The sequence below is a fragment of the Bos javanicus genome, chromosome 7 (assembly GCF_032452875.1).
Source record: "Bos javanicus breed banteng chromosome 7, ARS-OSU_banteng_1.0, whole genome shotgun sequence".
In the NCBI taxonomy this organism is placed as follows: domain Eukaryota; kingdom Metazoa; phylum Chordata; class Mammalia; order Artiodactyla; family Bovidae; genus Bos; species Bos javanicus.
The window spans coordinates 34,127,988-34,149,854 of record NC_083874.1 but is presented as its reverse complement, the minus strand read 5'-3'; the positions used below and the strand labels follow the sequence as shown (position 1 = coordinate 34,149,854).

The 21,867-nt window shown below is 43.8% G+C and overlaps 1 protein-coding gene across 4 annotated transcripts in view; it reads left to right on the top strand.

Annotated features, from left to right (window-relative positions):
- The window catches only part of TNFAIP8 (TNF alpha induced protein 8), a 144,682-nt gene that overhangs the window by 96,208 nt on the left and 26,607 nt on the right, over positions 1-21,867 (top strand). The window contains exon 1 of one of the 4 annotated variants that reach the window (XM_061422997.1): positions 1,168-2,609. The exons of the other annotated variants lie outside the window; for them this stretch is intronic. Within the exon in view, the coding sequence (XP_061278981.1) occupies positions 2,537-2,609 (73 nt within the window). The 5' untranslated portion in view covers positions 1,168-2,536. Of the gene's footprint in view, positions 1-1,167; positions 2,610-21,867 lie in introns of those variants that run through there. 4 annotated transcript variants of the gene reach the window in all.

Below are 21,867 nucleotides of genomic sequence, written 5' to 3'. Positions count from 1 at the left end.
TTGTGAACCCAGCTTAAAAACAAGTCGGATGTTAAGGACATGTACTTTAACACACTTGTGTGGTTTGAACATAATTGGACTTGCAGAAAGACCTTTTATAAATCACTCTTATGGGGACACTTTCTGAAGGAAGAGGGTAAAAGTGAGCCCTTCCTGTGACTGGTGAGACGGACTTTGTGTTTTGTGAATTTGCATAATCATCACCTTGAAAAGGTGTTGCGTCTTACTCCAATTATAGATGAATGGGAGCTATCTTTGTGAAGTTCACAGCCCTGGTGAGATGCTGCTGGGCTCCTGGCAGACATCTGTGGAAGTCTGGGCTGCCATGGGGGAGGGCAAAGGACAGATGGTGTGTGTGGGGTGGGGTGGGGGGACTTCCAGAATGATTCCTTAGACAAGACAGGAAAGGTCGCTTCTGACTAGTGAGGGAGCATGTCTCAGAATGACCTTCATGTATCCTCCTTAAGTCTGAAGTTACAGAATGAAGTTACTAAGTTACTGCATCTTAGCAGCTCAGGATGTGTGGCACTGGGGACCTCGCAGTTAACTGGGACTTTCAGAAGGGTGCAGCCTGGTGAGGTCAGCTTCCGGAAGGCTCCACAATACTGATACTTTCCAGATGTTTCTCCTCTTTTCTCCTTTCTGACCAGCTATGTCTTCCTCTCATCATTCTGTCCTGTCCTTTCAAGGAATTGAGATGAAATAACTGCCTGGTGTCTTAGGTGTGATAGAATCACTCAGCAGTAGGAAGTGATTTAATATCTTATATTAATATTTATAATAGTCTTCACTGCTTGTGACTCGCATAAACACTCTTTTTTCCTGTTCAAACCCAATATTGGAATAAAACACTAGAGTATCTTTTACAAAAAATTACTTTTAATGGTGCAATAGTTTGTAATAATCTGTGTAGGAGTTTATGGTTTTCAAAGCACTTTTTGCTTATATTACCTTATTTAATCCCCAGAATAAATCTGAGGAGTAATTAATACTCTTTAAACTCTCTTTTTCCAGATTAGGAAAGGGAGGCCCAGAGAAGTTAAATAATTCACTCAAGGTCATACAAATAATAAATGGCAGAACTAAATCTTAATTCAGACTCTTTACATCTGTATCTTTTTGGGAGGGATTGGGGGCAAGAGGAGAAGGGGACGACAGAGGATGGGATGGCTGGATGGCATCACTGACTCGATGGACGGGAGTCTCAGTGAACTCCGGGAGTTTGTGATGGACAGGGAGGCCTGGCGTGCTGCGATTCATGGGGTCGCAAAAAGTTGGACACGACTGAGCGACTGATCTGATCTGATCATTAAATTTATATTTACTATAGAGCCTATTCACTAAATTTACTGTAGAGCCTCTCTTCTTATTTTTTGCCCGTATAAAACGAGGGAAATGAGGGAAAGGAAAGCAGCTGGAAAATGAATTTATTAAAAGAATGTAACTTTTCTCACAGTTTCCTAATGGATCTTTCAGGTATGTTATTTGAGGACCTGTTGCCTTTTATCTGTAGTAAAACTAGTGCTCTGCAAATTCCTCCATTAAGACAGATATATCGGTGGCAGCTCTTGTTCCCCCTTCTGCAAAGGAAAAACTAAGGCTTCACAAAACTGAGACATCTTCCTCTCAGCTGGTGGACCCGACCAGGGGGCAGAATTGAGATCTCCTCTAAGAACTCTCCAGCCTCTTTATTCTCTCAGCGTTTCAAAAGCCTGAATACCTCCCCGACCCCCACTCCCACCCCCTGACCCCCGCCTTTGGCTTGCAGCCTTCGAAGAAGAGAGTGGCGCCCCCTCCGTCTGGGAATGGCCCTTTGGGGTAACTGCAGAGCACTTAGTGCACCCAGGTTGGGGTTTGAGTAAGTCATGCGGGTTATGCTGAATGACTAAGCCTTTGGTCTGCTTTTCCTGTGTAAAGGTAAGGGTGGAGTTCCCGCCTACCCGCACCTTTCTTCAAAATGCCCCCTTCCTGGGCTTGTGCCGCAGGTCCTTCCAGCCTCATGGACCAATATCCACGTTACTTTGCTGCAAAAAATAATGTACAAACCCCAGCAGCTTTAAAATCCTTCATTTGGGGCCTTTAAGTCCCCAAGACACAGAAAGTTAAATGGGCGTCGAAAAATGGAACCTAAAGATGGAGGTGCATGTCTTTGACCGCGTCTGCATTTGTGATTTATGTAAAACAGCAGAGATGTGCCTTTCTTTTCTTCCCTGCATATCGATTTCCCAGGCGTGGCCCATCCTGGGTCCCGGCGGCCGGCGCCCCTCTGCCGGGCCCCTCCGCAGATCAGCCCCACCTGCGTGCGCCCAGCCACGAGCCGCCAGGTCGCCCGCCTGCGACGGGCTGGGGCGCGCGGCCCCGGGGGCGGACTCCCGCCGCCCAGCTGAGACGCGATTCGTCACTCTTGCAGAACTTTCCCCCTGAAAATCCCTGCACCAGAACCAGCCCTCCCGCCCCGCGGAGGTTTTGATTTTAGAGACTTTCCTTCCTTTTTATTTTCTGTGTGCTGGTTTTGGCTGCCAGCTCGTGCAAGTACATGTCCGCGGTCGTCGCCCCTGCAGCCGCCTACCCGGACACCATGCACTTCGAGGCAGAAGAATCCAAGGAAGGTATGGTTTGGATTTGGTTGAGGGGTCGCCCGCCAAGTTCTGCGGAGGAATGTGGAAGTAGGGCGGCGGGGTAGTGGAGCAGATACGAGTTTAAAAGTGAGCGATGGGTACTTTGTCCGTTCTGACTGCGCCTTCGCTGCTGGTTTCAGGGCGACTGTGCCGAATACACTTCTCACCCCGCGGCCGGTCAAAGGGGAGGGAGGAAGAGTCAATCCTGGCTCTGCCAGTCCACTAAACGCTGCTTTCTAGATCTTTCTGGAAACGAAACAGCCCCAGTATTGACTCCAAGAATGCGAAATGTATTTAGAAGAGCACTGCCTGCCTGCAGTCTGGACAGTAGAAAGCTGGATCCCTTGGAAGAGCCCTAAGAGTCCAGGGTCCCTTGAAAAGGGATTTCAGAAATTGGAAACTTTGTGTGTTTCCGGCTAAAGGGGGAAGCTGCGTGCGGGGGAGAAGTGAAAGATCTTTATTTGAGAAATAGGTTTTTTTTTTTTTTTTTTTTTTTTAAATCCTTGCTGACTTTTCAGCAGTGAATTTATTTTGTTGGGGGGCTTTAAGGGGGTTGAGAGATATGAGGGAGGGCTTGTGCAACTTGAAACTGAGAAGAGTTTGTCTGTTTCTAACTTTGCCAAAGCAAAGGGTTTCCATTTACTCCTAACAGAGCGGGTGACAGGGCTGGAAAAACTCCAACCAAAACACAATTATACGCTGGTGTTAGTTCGGGGAGTTTATTTGTGTGTGAGTGTTTGTACGCTTTGTTTCCTGAAACTTTATGTATACAAAAGTCCTCTTGTAAGTTGAGGTAAAAGTGGGGGAAATGAGAGAGTAAGAGAGCAGACTGTGCAAGATTGTGAAATTTCTTTCTTTTTAAGTAGTCTCTTGGGAAACGGGTAAATTTCGAATCAATCATAGCAGCTCAGAGAGCCTGAGGAGCAGAAAGGAACCCCATCGTTTCTCGGTTTGGTAGATACCAGTCAGGGAGAGCCCTGGAAATTTGTCCTCTTCTTTTCCTGATTCCCATCCCTAAAGTTAAGCCCTGTATTTCAAGATGTGGTCTCTGTGGGCTGAAATTTCCTTTATTGTGCTGTGTGAGGGAAGCAGTCAATAAAAAACAGTCTTGTTTAATAGAAATATGGGACTGGTGTGAATGAGAAATGACAGCCAGGAGCATTGTTTTTGAGCTTGATGTGGGAACTTGGGGGATTAATGTTTCTTTGCTGCCGTGGAGTCTGTACTGATGGAGCTTTGTGCTGTTGGAGGCTTTTCTTTTAAACAGCGATGTACAACTGGGGTTGAAGGCACATGGGCTGAGAGAAGCCAATAGTGAACTTTTATATGAATTACAAGTAGCACTTACATTGGTATTTTTCTCCCAGGCATGCTTTTTTCTTTTGGGGGAAAAAAAAAAAAAAAACTAAAACAAAACAGTGAGGAGAAAGTGGAAAAACAGTATCCCAAAGCATATTCTTTGGGATACATTCTTTCAGCCAGCACCCACATTCTTCTCTCCAGCCCAGCTCACCCATTGCAAGCCTGAAAACTGGATGGAGGTGAAGAGATGCCTTAATGCACACCCCCTTGTTCCTAACCTTTCCCTTTCCCTTGCCATCACTTACATTCTGCAAATCTGTAGCAAATTATCCTCCCTCTGTTATTTACTGAATGCCCAACATGTTTCTTTTTATATAATATGAGGTGCTTGAGTTTTAAATTGATGGCAGTTAGAATAGGATGTAGAATAACTCTTGAGGGAGATGAAACAAATAACTTTATTAACAAATGGAATCATAGTAGCTTCTACCAGGAAATAAAGGACTAGTGTGTATATATGTGTGTTTGTGTGTGTGTGTGTGTGTGTGTGTGTGTGTGTCCCGGGCAGTTCTGACAAGATTTGTTATTGGCTGTGATCTAGAATCCTCTGCTTAGCTACCACCACTCAGAAAGGAGCAATGCTGTTTATTTTTATTTTTTAAAAAAGATTTTTTGATGTGGACTGTTATAAAGTCTTTATCAAATTTGTTACAATATTGCTTCTGTTTTATGTTTTGGTGTTTTGGCCCCAAGGCATGTGGGATCTTAGCTCCCCAACCAGGGATCAAACCCTCACCCTCTGCAGTCAAAGGTGAAGTCTTAACCACTGGACCACCAGGGAAGTCCCTCAGTGCTGTTTAAATAGCTCAGTTATCTTTATTGTCTATCCTTACAAATTCTGTCCCTTCTCCTTAGCTTTTTTTTTTTTCCCCTCCTTGTGGATTTATGTATCCCATCTAGTGTGAGATCACCACAAGTTCTTCACAGTGTCCGCATCGCAAGCAAATTGCCTTCCGATGCTTCATGCCTGATTTGCCATACTGGGAGATACTTTAAATCATTAGTCTGAACTGCAGTGAGAGACTAGTATATGTTGTTTAGGGTTGAATATGAAACAAAATATCTGGTTGAATTCAGAAATCCTTGCAGGCCAACACATTTGTGTATGTGAGTGAATGTAGAAGCAAATGACTGGGGATATTGTTAAGCCACTGTAGCTTAGGACAAACTTGACTCTGTGCCAGGAGTGCTGAGCCTCCGTCCTCAGTCAAAAGCCACCTCCTAAAGAATCAATTTAATTTTTCCTGCTTACAAATGAATAGGTGATTGTGCTTGAGTATTAAACAGAGAAAAAGAACTCAGACCTTGCTAGATTAGAAGCTGAGTGAGTTTAAGATATCCTGGCATAAAATGAATAGGAAAGCAAGAGAAAGGGAGGAAGAAACCTACTTTATTAAACAGGGGAAGACTGTTGAAAAAATACCAACAGTTTCCCATGGATGGGGGCTTCTTGAGGAGATGCGTTGATGGCTATATTTTTGGCATTTAATTGATTCCTGTTGAATAAATTTCTTAATTATGAGGTAGGAGAAATGAATCACAATTAAGATCTCTGCAGATCTTTCTAGTGCTAAGCATTGAGGGGTCTGGGGCTCCTCTGACTTGGTTATTGAAGCTTTGGTACCAAAAAATGAGGAGGCCACTATTAAGGAGCTGCTTTGGGAGGGCTGAGCTGTGAGTGAGCTCGGCTCCTCCTGTCTTGCCCATAATAGCACTTTCCGCCACGGCCTCACCTAGTTCTCTCATGCCTCACCAGGACTGCTATTTCACAAAGAAAACAGTAGCCATTAGGCAACTCCCTCACTTCCTGCTTTCAAACCGACAGATTCACCTTTACCCACACCCATCCTCCCAGTGTCTGTGGAACAGGCGTGGTTCCTGTTGGAAGGAGCGGAAGGAGGCTCCTTCTACTGTGGGCTCCTCACTGCACAAGTTGGCCTCACGTCTTTCCTGGCTCCTGCCCTTCTGTGTATAGATGGGCCCAAGCTCCCTACTTTGGGGATGTTGGCACTTGATGGTCTTTCTGCCTGAAATTCTTCTCCCCACCTGACCCCCTTTCCCTGGTCGGGTTTTTGGGTTGGAAGGCCCTTTCTGAACCTCCAACTTTAAAATCCCTTACTGCAGTCTCTCAGAACACCTAACCTTTTTGTGGCCAATACCACATTGTTTAGCATCTTTCTCTAGACCACAAGCTCTTGAGGGCAAGACCATATCTGTTTTATTCCCCACTGGGTCTCCAAGACCTATGCAATGAGAGGTGATCATTCAGTATTTAAAAAATGAATGAATGATCTTCATTCCTTAGAGGTAATCCTCAGTACTTTGTTAATTTTAGGCATATATTTCTCCTATAAAATGAACCTGCTTTTTTTTTTTTCTTTTTTACCTTTTGCATGATGCCTACGTTCTCACTCTTTGTCATCCTTCATCCATTGAAGTCTGTCTTTTTCTCCATTCAGTTCAGTTCAGTTCAGTCGTTCAGTCGTGTCCAACTCTTTGCGACCCCATGAATCGCAGCACGCCAGGCCTCCCTGTCCATCACCAACTCCCGGAGTTCACTCAGACTCACGTCCATCGAGTCAGTGATGCCATTACTCCACTGAAATTGCCCAGATCACCAGTGACTTCCCAGGTGCCAAAACCACCAGTGACCTAGCATTCATATTTTCGCCCCGATCTTACTTGACTTGGTTTTGCAGTGCTTGACACTAGAAGACCGGTGTCCTGGCAGTCCTAGATTCCTCCCTGAGTTCCTATGCCTCTACACTCTCTAGCTGTTTCTTTCTAATCTCTTAGAGCACCAGTCTAGGCTTTTCTAAAAGTTACCTGTACAGCCAGCTGCCTGGTAAACACCATGCTTCTTTTTTTAAAGTGCAGAATAGCTGGTTTATAATGTTGTGTTAGTGGTTCTATGTGTGTGTGATATATATATATATATATATATAATATAATATATATTATATTATTAACATTATATTAATATATTTTATATATTATATAAAATAATATATATATAATATTCTCTTCCATTATAGTTTGTTGTAAAATATTGAATATAGCTCCCTGTGCAGTAGGACCCTGTTGGTTATCTATTTTATATATAGTAGTTTATACCAGGCTCCTAATTTCTCCCTCCCATCCCTTTTCCCCTTTGGTAACCATAAGTTTGTTTTCTATGTCTGTGAGTCCTGGTAAACACCATGCTTTGACTGTCATATGGGTATCTCACATTCAACAGATCTGCACTGAGCCTGTCATTTCCTACTCTTCACAAATCTCACCCTCCTTTTGTCTCATCACTGAATATCACAGCACTCTTTTTAGCTTCCAAACTGCAAATCTGCTAGTTGTCCTTAATCCCACCCTCTCCTTTATCTTCAGCTTTCACCTGGCACTTCCTCCTCCTCATTATCTATTGAGTGCATCTCCTTCTCTTCATTTTCCTGGACCCTGCCTTGCTTCAGGTCCTCAGTATTTGTGCCTTCATGAATACAATAACTACCTCTCTCATCAGGATTCTTGGTTGCAACAAATAGAAATTGATTCCTGCTAGGAAAATCCCATGGACGGAGGAGCCTGGTAGGCTGCGGTCCATGGGGTTGCTAAGAGTCAGACACGACTGAGTGACTTCACTTTCACTTTTTACTTTCATGCATTAGACAAGGAAATGGCAACCCACTCCAGTATTCTTGCCTGGAGAATCCCAGGGACAGGGGAGCCTGGTGGGCGGCCATCTATAGGGTCGCACAGAGTCAGACACGACTGAAGTGACTTAGCAGCAGCAGCAGCAGCAGAATCATGAGGAATGGATTGAAATGAAGGATGTCTTGAAAGTTTACTGGGTTAGTTCACACATCCCCAGAAAGAATTAGCCTCTGAAAGATACATCAGGAAATGCAGCCAAGAATCTCCTGGTTAGGACCTCACGATGGCCTTGGCCTCCTGTGTATTTTTCAGTTCCGTCTCAGATGGGACTCCAGATGTGCCTGAATATTTAGTCATGCTCCACATTTAAAAATCTCAGAAGTAAGCCAGCTGTTTGTCAGTGCTGGGTTGTGTCCTTGCCCTTACTGCTTGAGGGAGAGATATCCTCTGGTTCCAGCTTTGCTGCAACCACTTGCAAAATGAGGGTTTCTTCAGAATTAGGAAGGGACTTCTGATGTGGATCACCGAAACAGCCACAGACATCTACCACTCCATGGGACTGGTCCATGCGACCCTAGTGCTACCCTGCCTATTTACTTCCTTGTTCCCTCAGCAAACGTTTCCTTTGTTGGGCTCACTCTCTTGCCCCTCCTTAAGTGGGTAACGTGTCCAGCAGGACCCAGTCTGGAGTCGAGGATCTTTCACAGGGTTCCCATAATACCCTGTACTTCCTGCAGTTGTACCTTGTTTTCATGTATTATAGCCATTAGTCTTCTTTTCCTTTGCCTCCTCTGTGTTATGAGTTTTTTTTTTTCCTCTTCAGTAAGCAAGATTTGTGCATGGTTTGTTTTTGCTTGACCTAGGACCTCTATTTAGGAGGGCCTAAAAAGCATTGTCAAATTAATCAGTTTAAAAATGAAATTACATGACATGAAACTTTTTAGAGCACTGCTTAGAGATCATCCAGCCTTGCTTTTATAGGAATAGTGCCTTCCAAACCTAGAGAACAAATTTATATAGTGTTTCTTAAATTCTCCACTGAAGTACTTTTAATGGCAGAGGCAAAACAAGCATGTGTCTTTAATCACGGGCATTGGGGCCCAAGATGGCTTGCGAGCATCTCAAATTGCCTTGAGGACCAAAGAAGTGATTTTGAAACTAAAGTGTACTGAGTACTTTCCTGTGTCGGGCACAGTGCTAATTAAGCATCTGATTATGTATATTAATCTCATTTGATACTTGTCTAATAACCCTTTGTTTTAGTTCTGCATAATGATTAAGAAAACTGAGGTTCCGAGAGGTTAAAAACCATGCCTGAAACCACAAAACCAGAAAAGGTAGAATCAAGATTTGAATGGAAGCCGTCTATCCATAGACCCTGATGGGATGTGGTACTTCCAGGGCTCTCCCCCATCCTCAAGTAATTTGAACACTCAAGAGAATGCTGTCTGTGAGTCCTGGGTCCACTTGTACCCCATTTCTGAGAAGACAGGAGTAGAGAGACCAGGTACCTTGGAGGAGAAAGAGAAGAGTCCCGGCACATGGGCAGGGAGTCTTGAGCGCATCCTTCTACCCCTGATGCAGGAGATCTAGGGACCCAACAGGGCTGGGTGGGAGGTTCTGGAGCCTACGCCAGCAAGAGAGACCAGAGTACCTATGGGAGAGGAGAAAGGACCTCACTTTCTGAACCAGAGGACAGCTTGAGAATGGAGAGCTTGGACTTCCCAGGTCACTGGGCATGTGTGTGTTATGTTATTACAATAGGGTGACTTTGTAGCTCCACTGAGTCTCCAGTTTCTTTAAAATCTGCTAGGTGTATAGATACATGTGAGTGATTCTCAGCAGAGTTGTGTTCCACTCAATTAGTCATCTCTCCTGATAACATGTTAACTTGTTGGGCACATGCACAGGCATTTACACTCTCAATTGTAGCCCTCTTCAGTGATAGTGTCACGTAACAGGTGCCTGACCTGTTCCTTGGTGCTTCTGCTGTGGTTTCTCTGAGCCACAGGTTGCCTTGAGTCCCTCTCACCAGAATCTGCCAGAGCTGGGGTCCGAATTCCTGGTGGGTTTTTTGGAAACCAGTCTGGATCACAAACTTGTAGTCAAACGACTGAGATCAGTCAAATGCCAGGACAGTGTCTGAGCTTTGTGCCCCAGCACATGCACCAGTCTTGCAGAACCTTCCGGGAACCTCATGGTTGGCATTTCCCCACCTCCTAGAAATTTTAATTCTTCAAAAAGTAGAGACTTCCACTACAAAGAAGGGGACCAATATCTGTCAGAGTATTGATCATAGAAAAGCTCATTTGTTCCATGGTGGTGGTTTATTAATATCTTCTATAATCTAAAAGCTCAATGGTATCAATAAGCTCCCACACCAGGGGTGCCTTCCCTGTTTTAACCTCACGTCCTGTGGCAGCTTATAAATCAAGTTCATTGCTAAGCATCACTTTACCAGTGTTCTCCCCCCTTTCCCCAGCCCTGCTTTGCCCAGAGAGTGATGAGTTCAGAGGTGAAGCTGTAGTTCAGCTCTGATGAAATCCATAGCCCTTGGTACAGCTGACCTTGATGTCATATATAATGTAGAAGGTGCAGCCCATGCTTTAAAACATCGAACTTTGATGTGATTATGTTTCGTTTTATACAGTCATTAGCCTTAGAGTGCAGTGTGCTGACAAGGACTAAAAATGGCAAGTCCATCTAAGATCCATGCCATACTGTCTCATTACAGGGTACCTCACTGGTAACCTGATGTTGCCTGACCCCCCACCCCAGCTCTGTAAGCTTAATTATCCTGGGGCCTTTTTCTTCCTCACTTCTGAAATTTTCATCAGACTGAATTTGCATCACACCTTTCTTGTCCTTGCATGAGGATGCCCTTGGGAGAACCAAGATAACATGGCTGATGAAATTCCCCGCTCCTGGTAGTTGATAATCCAGGAAGAAGCAAGAGAATGCAGTAGGGTGAGACAAAGTCTCAGGACCCAGTGATTTCAATTCAGAATAATGCAGCACATCATTTCATTAATAATGCAGAATAATCCTAGAGTTGCCACAAACCATTTATTTGTCAACATTTCCATCCATATGAGAAAGATGCTAACAACTTGGGAGACAGTGAGGTAAACATGGCTGTATACTTCTCTTCATTCAGTACATTGTACCTAAAAAGATAGTATAAGCTGAAATAAAAAAAAAAATCAAATCATGATATGTATGTGTGTAATATTTAAGGAAGGCCTACAGTGCAAAGCTTTTTGTAATGAAATTGCCCCCTACAAATATAAGTAGAATCCCCATGACTGAGAGTTAAAAGCAACTCTGAAGGGCCTTCCGTCTAACTTTATTTTGAGATGAGGAACCAAGGCCTAGAAAGGTGATGTTTAGGTCCTTCTGTCCACCTTGTACCTGTTTGGCAAACGAGAAATTTCACAAGCCTAGGTTTTAGCATCGCGGATTTTTGCATGAGATCTCCTGGAAGCAGGACAACCTAATTTGTTTGTGGGTGTCCTACACTGCCTTTCGGGGGAATTTGCCAAACCTAAGTGGAATGGTTGAACACACAGAGATTTACAATTTCACCTTCTCTTATGTGCTCCTCAGGAAAGTGAAAGATAAGGAGGTACCGTGAAATAAAATTTCGCTCTGCAATAGAGCCTTCAAGATCCCTGGTTTTCAAAGTGGTAGACTGAGTGAGAGGTGATTCAGAGTGAGCTCAGTTGTTTTCATTCCTTTGAGAACATGGCTCAGGAAAATTAGCTCCATAGCTGCTGATGGGCAGGGGTGTCCTTCCTTGGGGGGGAGCTTTGCGTGTATGTGGCCGAGCACTGGTATTTGGACACCAGACATGCAGTTGCAGGAGCAGGTGGGTGGCTCTCAACCAGATTTTCCCCAGAGCCCTGGGAGCCCGGTGCAAGCTAGGGGTCAGAACACATAGTTTTCTGAGAAGCAGCTCAGTATTCCCTCATCCATTGATCACAATTCCTGAAAGACTAGCTGCTTGGATCCTTTTTCTTCCAGTTGTATTAAGATATAATTGACATGCAATGCTGTCTAAGTTTAAGGTGTATGGCATAATGATTTGATGTACATATATCATGAAATGATTATCACAATGAATTTAGGGGAGATAATGTCACCTCATATAGGTTCAAAATTAAAGAAACAAAAAAAATTGTTTTTTTCCTTGTGATGAGAGCTCTTAGGATTCACTCTCTTAAAAACTTGTATGTACAGCACATAGCAGTGTCAGTTATATTTATCACATATCTTAAATCTTGTTCTAAGGGCTTCAGAACCTTGAGGGAGACTTAGGTATGGAGCTGGAGTGTGTGATGAGTGAATGACTGCTGAATGGATTGCTCTGAGAAACTGTAACTCCTGTGTTGTTAGGTTGGTACCTTATGATGTTTATGGTTTTGAAGATATACAGGGGGGTGTGTTTGTGTATATAGCACTGTCCGTGGACTTACGTGGGAATGCAGTCTCCAGCTTCATCGTGACAAACAAGATTTAATTGCATAAATAACTGGGAGTAAACTTCTTCCAAGGAGATGTGGAAGCAAAGAGGCCACTAAGCTGAGTGCCCTAGGTGAGCACGTCAGCCCGAGGCCTGAAGCCTTCCAAGACTTCATGTGCCCACACCAGGGTTGCCTGTCAGGAAGAGAATAAGCGATTTATGAACTTTCCTTTCATCGTGACTTGCCATGTATCTAGCCGTCAGTTCAGCTGGCCCAGGTATGTGTTTTCATGTGGCCCCCGCCTAGGCTGAGGAGCTGGGGATCAGAGGTGTCCCCAGAGCACAGGCTGCTCTGCTCACTGTGGACAGTCCTGTTTCCTGGGTGCAGCCTCTCTCCCTCCATCACTGCCGCCTTCTGTGGGCCTTGGATACTCACAGCAGCAAATGTTGGCAAAGTTAGTACTTCTGTGTGTGGAGAGCCCAGCCCTCAAAGAACTCCTAGTTCAGGGCATCACATGCAGCACGTGTGCGTTCATAGTACAGAATGCAAGGTGGGGGTTTAGGCTGAGTGCAGGCCAGAGGATGATGTGGTAGACCCTTTGAGAATCTAGAGACTGTTTTCAGCAGACACCACAGGCACTGGTGCCTCCACAGAGGGGTTAGCTGGGACTTCAGTGAGGCCCTTTAGGGAAGATGAGTGGAAAGAAGAGTGGAAGAAGAAGGTTTAGAGCACCATGGAGTGGAGGGTTCATGGCAAGCCTTGGTGGGCCATACTGCAGCAGTACATGGCACCAGCCTAGAAGTCAAGCTGCCCAGAGGGACACTCTGTAGCAGACAAGGCACTGGGCATCAGGAGACCAGTTCTCCTCCTGACTTTGCCCTTGGTTGTCTGTGCAACTTTCAGTCACGGATGAGTCTCTCTGAACTTCAGCCTTCCTCATTAGAAAAGTGCAGGCATTGACTGTAGACTAAAGCATGCTCTGTATAGTGAAGAACAGGAAGCCTGGTGTGCTTCATTCCTTGGGGTTGCAGAATCAGACATGACTTAGCGACAGAACAACAACAAATGCCCCATATACCATTTAGGAGGCAAACAAAATTATTGTAAGAAACTGTGGGATTTGAACTGGAACACGGCAGGTGCAAAGTAGTGTTTTAGGAATACTAAGTGGACGAGTATCATATCTTTTTGCTTTTTCATACTGTTCATGGGATTCTCAAGGCAAGAATACTGAAGTGGTTCACCATTCCCTTTTCCAGTGGACCATGTTTTGTCAGAACTCTCCACCATGACCCATCTGTCCTGGGTGGGCCTACATGGCATGGCTCATAATTTCACTGAGTTAGACAAGTCTGTGGTCCATGTGATGAGAAAGTGAAGAAGAACTAAAGAGCCTCTTGTTGAAAGTGAAAGAGGAGAGTGAAAAAGTTGGCTTAAAACTCAACATTTAGAAAACTAAGATCATGGCATCCGGTCTCATCACTTCATGGCAAATAGATGGGGAAACAATGGAAACAGTGACAGACTTTACTTTTGGGGGCTCCAAAATGACTGCAGATGGTAACTGAAGCCATGAAATTAAAAGATGCTTCCTCCTTGGAAGAAAAGTTATGACCAACTTAGACAGCATATTAAAAAGCAGAGACATTACTTTGCCGACAAAGGTCCGACTAGTCAAAGCTATGGTTTTTCCAGTAGTCATGTATAGACGTGAGAATTGGACTATAAAGAAAGCTGAGCACCAAAGAATTGATGCTTTTGAACTGTGGTGCTGGAGAAGACTCTTGAGAGTCCCTTGGACTGCAAGGAGATCCAACCAGTCAATCCTAAAGGAAGTCAGTCCTGAATATTCATTGGAAGGACTGATGCTGAAGCTGAAACTCCAATACTTTGGCCACCTGATGTGAAGAACTGACTCATTGGAAAAGACCCTGATGCTGGGCAAGATTGAAGACAGCAGAAGGGGATGATGGAGGATGAGATGGTTGGATGGCATCACTGACTCAATGGATGTGAGTCTGAGTAATCTCCGAGAGTTGGTGATGGACAGGGAGGGCTGGCGTGCTACAGTCCATGGAGTCGCAAAGGACTGGACATGACTGAGCATTTGAACTAAACTGAAGCAGACAAGAACCCTAGATTGGTCTGGAGGACCAACTGAGCCAGGGTAAACGAGCCCAGGCAGAAAAGTGTGTGCATCTTCAGTCAGAAGAGGAAAATAGGTTTCCCTGATGTGAGCTGTGAGGGGAAAATTGGAGAGAGAGGTGAGGGCTGGTCTGTGGAGTTAGTCTCTGAGAATACCCACTTTTATAAGGGAAAGAGGTAGATGCATCCAGTAAAGGAAATAGAAATGGAGACACTCAGTAAGTAGGAGGAAACCCGAGAGAGAACAGGGCTTTAGAAGCCAGGGGAATGAGAGCCCCGTGGAGGTGGTGGTCAGCCATGTCTGAGGAGAGGTGCTGTAGAAAATAGCTTTGCTGTTTTCTCCTTAGGCCTCAGTAAAAGCTGGGAGCCTGTGTTTGAAGAGCTCATCTTCTGAGAACCCCTCACAAATGTTCAATCAATATTTAGCGTATAAAAACACAACATAAAATTTACCATCTTAACCATTTTAAGTAGATGGTGGGAAGTGGGGGCAACCCAGATGGCATAGTGGTAAAGAATCCACCTGCCAGTGCAGGAGACATGGGCTCGATCCTGAGTTGGAAAGATTCCCTGGAGTAGGAAATGGCAACCCAGTCCAGTATTCTTGCCTGGAAAATTCCACAGACAGAGAAGCCTGGCAGGCTATAGTCCATGGGATCACAGAGTCAGACATGACTGAGCACACACACATTTGGGGCCCGGGGGTTGACTGCCCCAGCTGTGAGCAGGTGCCCAAGCTCCTGAGGAAGGAAGACTTTGATTATCCAGGACCTCCAGGTCCTAGTTGCCTGCAGATTCCTTCCTGATCTCTACCCCCTTCACCTCTGACCTCTCCCTGTAGCATTGCACAAAATCAGCCCTGGTGCATGAGGGAAGAAGTGAATATAGGTGTAAAATTTAATCCAGTTCTTCATACTGCAGACTGTAACTGCAGCCACGAAATTAAAAGATGCTTGCTCCTTGGAAGGGAAGCCATGACAAACCTAGACAGCATATTAAAAAAGCAGAGACATTACTTTGCCAAGAAAGGTCTGTATCATCAAAGCTATGGTTTTCCCAGTAGTCATGTATGGGTGTGAGAGTTGGGCCATAAAGAAGGTTGATTGCTAAAGAATTGATGCTTTCGAATTGTGGTGCTGGAGAAAACTTTTGAGAGTCCTTTGGACAGCAGAGAGATCAAACCAGTCAGTCCTAAAATAAATCAACCCTGAATATTCATTGGAAGGACTGATGCTAAAGCTGAAGCTCCAATCCTTTGGCCACCTGATGCAAAGAGCCAACTCATTGGAAAAGATCCTGATGCTGGGCAATATTTAAGGCAGGATGAGTAGGGGACAATAGAAGATGAGATGGTTCGATAGCATCACTGACTCCAAGGACATGAGTTTGAGCAAAGCCCTGGTGTTAGTGAAGGACAGGAAAGTTTGGCGTGCTGCAGTCCATGGGGTTGCAAAAAGTTGGATATGACTTAGCGACTGAACAACAACAACAACAACAACAGCAACCTACTGAGAAAAAGTTTGGTCCAGTCTGAGAATTAGAGAGTTTTTCTCTCCTCCCTTTCACCTACTTTCACTTCCTGTCTGCCTAACTGTTTTCTTCCTGTGACAGGAACACATGTCTTGGAAAACCACTGATGCTTCTGCCAGGGATACCCTAGATCTGACATGTAATATGAAGATCTGACATGTAATATGAAGATCTGACATGTAATATGAAGACCAAAATATGAGGGTTTTGGTCTTATACATGTTAAATAGGATTTGGGCCATGCTAGTAAACTGAGCCATCCTGAGGAATTTTTAATTTCCCCTGAGGTAAGAACCAGTGAGGTAAGGCTTTTATTGGTGATTAGATGGCTTTACCCAGGAGGTGCTGGATAAATAAGGAGATTTCCCTGGTGGCTTCCTGCAATGCGGGAGTCCTGGGTTCAATCCCTGAAAGATGCCCTGGAGAAGGGAATGACAAGCCACTCCAGTATTCTTGCCTGGAGAATCCCATGGACAGAGGAACCTGGTGGGCTACAGTCCATAGGGTCGCAAAGAGTCAGACACGAGTGAGTGACTAAGCACAGAACATAATCACAGAGACAAAACCAGCTGGGGCCTGCCTGTGATATTTACCTGGTTGAGAAGTACTGTTTCCCATTCTGTAAAAAGCAGTCAAGGATGGGCTTGCTCCAAAGAACATTTTTCCTTTTGTAAAGTTATCTGATGAAAGTGCACTGACTGTTCTCCTTACTGTAAAGCACATACAAAACCATTTTCACATTGGGGTTTAATATCACGATTAAGTCAGTTACGAAACAGCTAGAATGAAAATGCACCCCTCCCCAACATCACAAGTGTAAAAGCTGGACTCAAGTTCTTCAGAGAAAGGAGATAATTAAAGAAGGAGTCTCTGTTTAAAAAAACTTTTTTTAATTAAAAATTAAAAAAGAAAAAGACCCGTTCTCCAGAGAGTTTCTGGAGGTAGAATTCAGGGGCCAGTATCACCAATAAAAGGGAAGGAGAAGAACCACTGGGAAACCAGAGCAGTGAAGGAAGTCAAGGGAGTGGCGATCTGGCAGGTTTTAACATTGCAAGGGAACAATGAGGAAGAAAGAGTGAGTGGGAGCGAGGGGAGTGGCAGGCGGTGGCAAGCACGGGGTGGGACCCAGGCCTGATGCAGAGCCTTCAAGGGAGAGAGGAAGGGAGGAGTAAGGAAATAACTTTAAAATGGAAAAAAAAAAAGGTACTTTATGCAAAACCAGAGAGGTGAGCAGCAGTATAGGCAAGAGACCACTCTGACTGAGGGGAGACATTTCGGCAGTCTGTTTATTTTGTTTGCTCGTGCAGTTAACAGGGGGTATGAAAGGGTGCTGGTCTCCAAAACACAGTGCAGACTTGGAGCCCCTGAAATAGTGGTGTTTGGAGGACACACAAGCGCCCCAGTTCTTCTCAGGCAGGATTAATGCTGGGGCCCATAAACAAGGACATGACGTTGAGGAATGCTGATGCTTATCCACCAGCCAAATGGGGGCCTGTCAGAATCAAGGGCTGTGTTGTGCTGGCTTGGATTCCTACGGACTTTCTTACTGGGTTATAAAAATGATTTCCTCACAAAGCTTGCCAGCGGCAGATGATGAATTAGAAACACAGTAATGCCAGCCCTGGGGAGGCATGTTGAAGCTGTCAGCTATACTGTGCCAGCCACTGGATGGAAGGCCACTGGGACGTTTGGTAAATGGCTGTTGGAGGAATGGAGAGCTGTCACTCTGTCTCTCAGTGAAGCTGCACCCAATTTCTGGGGGGTTCACTCATTAAAAAGTCTGATGGTTAGCAGGCTCACTGAAGAAATTCAGGACGAGGGTTTTTATGGGCTGAGCTGCTATAAATTATTTGGCTCACTCGACCATTGGTCTGACTTGATGATCAAGGTGAGAACCCCAGAAGTGTGTGGGTGGTTCCCTGGCATTCCTGTTGACACTGTCCGTCCCAGCATGCTCTGGGGCTGCCCTTCTGTGCCAATTCTTGGGGCGTGGGGGAGGGGAGTTGTTCCTCCTGCTTCTCGGCGGTGGAACTTCAGTGTGCTTGTCTCAACACGTGTAAGGGTTAATCAGGTAAATGTAATTGCTGCTGAGAGAGGCACCCTAGCTGAAGCGTGACATAGCCCTCAGAGTTGCTAGGGGAAGAGTCATTCTTATAGTCCTCAGTTGTTTTCCTCTCTTTCTCAAAGATGTATTTTTAATGTAACATTATGATATTGGAATCTCATGGACAGATCTTTCCTGGTGACTCAGTCAGTAAAGAGTCTGCCTGCAATGTGGGAGACCCAGGTTCAATCCCTGGGTTGGGAAGATCTCCTGGAGGAGGGTATGGCAACCCATTCCAGTATTCTTGCCTGGAGAATTCCATGGACAAAGGAACCCGGTGGGCTGCAGTCCATGGGGTCACAAAGAGTTGAACATGACTGAGTGACTTTCACTTTCATGGTATTAGAATCCCAGGGACACAGGAGCCTGGAGGGCTACAGTCCGTGTGGTTGCAAAGAGTCAAACACGACTGAGCAACTAACACTTACATACTTTCATGTGGTGTTACACCAGCGCATAAAGACATTCCTGATCTATAGTTCAGTCCTTTGTATCTTTTTCTTTAAAATTCTCAGGCGACCCTTCATTTAAAATATAATTAGAATGAAATTAAAAGAAAGAATAAATTTATTCTGTTATTGCTTAGTTTCTTGAGGCCTTCTGCATCTTCAGGTTTTTCTGTAAATGAAGATATGGAATGTCATTTGGACTGTTTAATCCAGAGGAGGAGTGGGAGAATGGTTATATTTGGTAGGAATACTGGAATATCACAGAAATTACCAGAAAATAGTCTCTTAGAGTAACACTGTCTGTTGTCTTTCTGTTCTGTTTTCATGCCCCCATCTATCCTTATTCTGTGAAATAGTCAAACCTGTTTTCACTGTATATCTTTTACAGCTTCAGTCAGCCAGATTTTAAAAAAATATATATTTGATGCTGTTTTTTATTCCATGAATGACTCAATTGACTGAATGTAGCAGCTACTAAACTTGGCAGTTTGTTGCCATCGTCATGCCCCTGGACAGGAAGTGTTCAGTATAGATATGACTAACCAGTTTCCAGGCTTAAAAATAAAGTGGGGGATTTCTGGACAGAATAAGTCTTTGTCACCCAGTTCAATATGCCTGACAAATCTGAAGCTCACAGCAGTGGCTTTACTTTCTCACTTTTTCCAGGCCAGCACTTCACCTGACATTTTCTGTTATACAGATTGAAACTTACTTTATGGAGTTTGGTGGGTTTTGTTTTGTGTTAAATGAAGTAAGAGGACATTTGAAGAGTCATGAGAATCAGCTACAGTCAGTATTCTCTCCTTGTTACTTCTTTTATTTTTAGCTTCTTTTAAATCATCACCCTCCTGAGGCAGGTGATGGGGAAAAATAACCTTCATCTGCCTGCTGCTGCTGCTTCAGTCTGCCTAGGTAGCAGCTTAAACTCAAAGCGTCAAGGACATGCCACAACACTGTATCCTCAAGGCTTGTCTTCTTGAATCTAAGGATCATTTGAAACAGTACTTTTTCCCCAAAAGTTACTTCCAATCATTTTAGTGATTCTTAAGATTTCTTTTGTCAGGAGGAATTTATACTATTTTGACAGATCCCCAATGGTTTTTCAGCATCTCTCTACCTACAGTTATTGTTTTAGTACTTCAAAGATAAACTTTATATTTTATTTTGCCTTGCTGTCTCCCTAAATAATGTCATTTTCCCTCTCTTAATACAAGTTTTTCTCTCTTTTCTTATTCTGAACAGCTGTTTAGTTTGTTTGTGTGTGTGTGTGTTTTTTGTGGGGGGTCTTAGGGATTTAAGAAGTGTAAAAACTATGTTTTATGGAAATGTTAAATTAGATACAACATTTATTAGTTGAGAGTGTCTATAACAACAGCAAGGTTTTTCTCTTAACTCTGCCCAAGTGTTTGTCTCTGAGCTTCTATTTGTTTTTCATATAAGAAACTGTGCCAGAGAATGATGATTTAAAATACAAAATGCATGCAAATATTTTTAGTTTGGGTTAGCGTGAGGTCAGTAATGATTCTTTGGGACAACTCAGATTTATTTGCCAAATTTAGAAATAAATCATAAGTTTATAAAGAATGGGATTGTAGTTACTATATTTGAGCTGAATGTGGCTGTGACCCTGAAATGATGCTTCTCCTGTGCTCCTCCTTACCGCCTCCTCTCTCTTCAAGAGTGAGGCAGGAAAGAGTAAGGTAGTCCCTGCTATGGCTTGGATTAGAACTTGATAAAAATCAAGTTCATTGAAAATATAGGCATCCTGTGCTCCAAATAACCTACACCTGTTCTAGCAAGATGTTTTCAGGGGAAAGAGGGAACTGTGTATACAAGCTAAACTTTCATTGAATAAAATGATTCCCTGAGGTTTTTTTTAACTTGAATATCTTGCAGTTTATTGTTTGAATGTTGAATGCATAGAATTAGAGCATTGCAGGCATTGGCAGGGTGAGACTTTTTATGTCATTGTTGGCATGTGCCCAGTTTGCCTTGTCTATCTTTTCATGCAGCTGCTCAGTCTCTCTTCGTAAGAATAAGCGGAGTCTTGTTTTGTGTTTGTCACAGCAGGGTATTACTCATAAATTAGGCCTGTGCTGTGGTGATCCTCTGACTTAAAATGTAATCTTCTCTACCTTTTTATTTTGCGAAGACTACTCTCCCTTTGTAGGCTTGTTGTGGCAAGACTCGTCTAGTTTTTGTGATATTGGACACGTTGCAGGCAAACGGAAAATGCTTGATAAAAATGGTCTAGAGGGTAAAATATTTTGCAGAACTTAAACCTCTGCTGTTTCATGAGATTGATAGATCATCCAAACGTTGATAATAAGCCATCATCTGGCCTTCCATCTGATTTTTAGGTACAGGAGGGCACTGGGCTCTGTTGGAGTTTATCATCCATGGTGCCAGCTGTCAGCTGAAACCAAGATGGACATTCAGAATGTACTCTGCATATGAAGGGCATTTAAAAAGCCCCGTTAGGACCTTCTTTTTGCTGGTTCTTTTGAGGCCGTGGAGGTGATAACCAGTCTCTTAGCTAGTGTTTTGAATCACAGTGGTCATGGTTAGGCTCAGCACAAAGCCGTGGTGGACTTTAACCAGTTCAGATCTGTCCAGGTGAATGGAGGATGTTACAGGCTAACTTACTACTTTATCAGAAAATGGAAACTGGAAAGTTGTCTTTCGAATTTGGTTCAGTCGGGCTCTATTATCAGAGTGTTTTGGTACATCTTGTGGGGCAGTGGAAAAGGGAGTGTTTTCGGCAACTCTTGTGTTTGAAAGGCCTTCTTTTTTTTTTTTTTTAAACTAGTTTTTAGTTGTTGTTGTTTGTTGTGCCACAAAAGCATCTCTCAATTTCAGTTCATTGGAATTGTTGATCTGTGGAGTTCTTCCTGAGTAATAAATTTTAGAAGAAAGATTAGAGAATAAAAAGATGTTGATTGAGGGACAGAGAAACAGTGGGTAGATCCAGATGTAAAACTCTTTGGGGCTCCATAAAGCCTTTTAACAACTAAAATCTTAGCCCTCATTTGTTTGGTTTATACCTGGCAGATAAGAAATGAACTTAATCAGACTTTGATAGCAAATTAAAGGCATCAGCCCTCTCTTTAATTGTGCACATACATGCTCAGAAGTTCTATAAACTAATGGATGATAAAAATAAACTGCTAACCTGAATGATGTGAACTGTGCCTAAAAAGAAAATCTTGTCTCTAAAACCAGAAGGGCCCCCCAAATGGTCACCACGTTGCCTTGAGCCCACAGACAAAGGAATAGCTGTTACTGAGACTTCTACTGACCCAACACCAGCCTCCAACTAATGTTGCAGGCATCTTTGCAGCGATCCTTCATGATGAAAAAAATACTGTATTAAAATATTTCAGATTCTTTTTCCTCTATCAGAATGCAATGAGCTGTAAGTCAGCTCAAGAAAAGATGACCCAGCCCCTGACCCCTTGGTACTTTATAAGATGCCATTAAAACCTTGAAGACCCCAGGCATTATTGAGGCCAACATTTGGAATCTTAATCCAAGAGTTCTAAAACATCCTT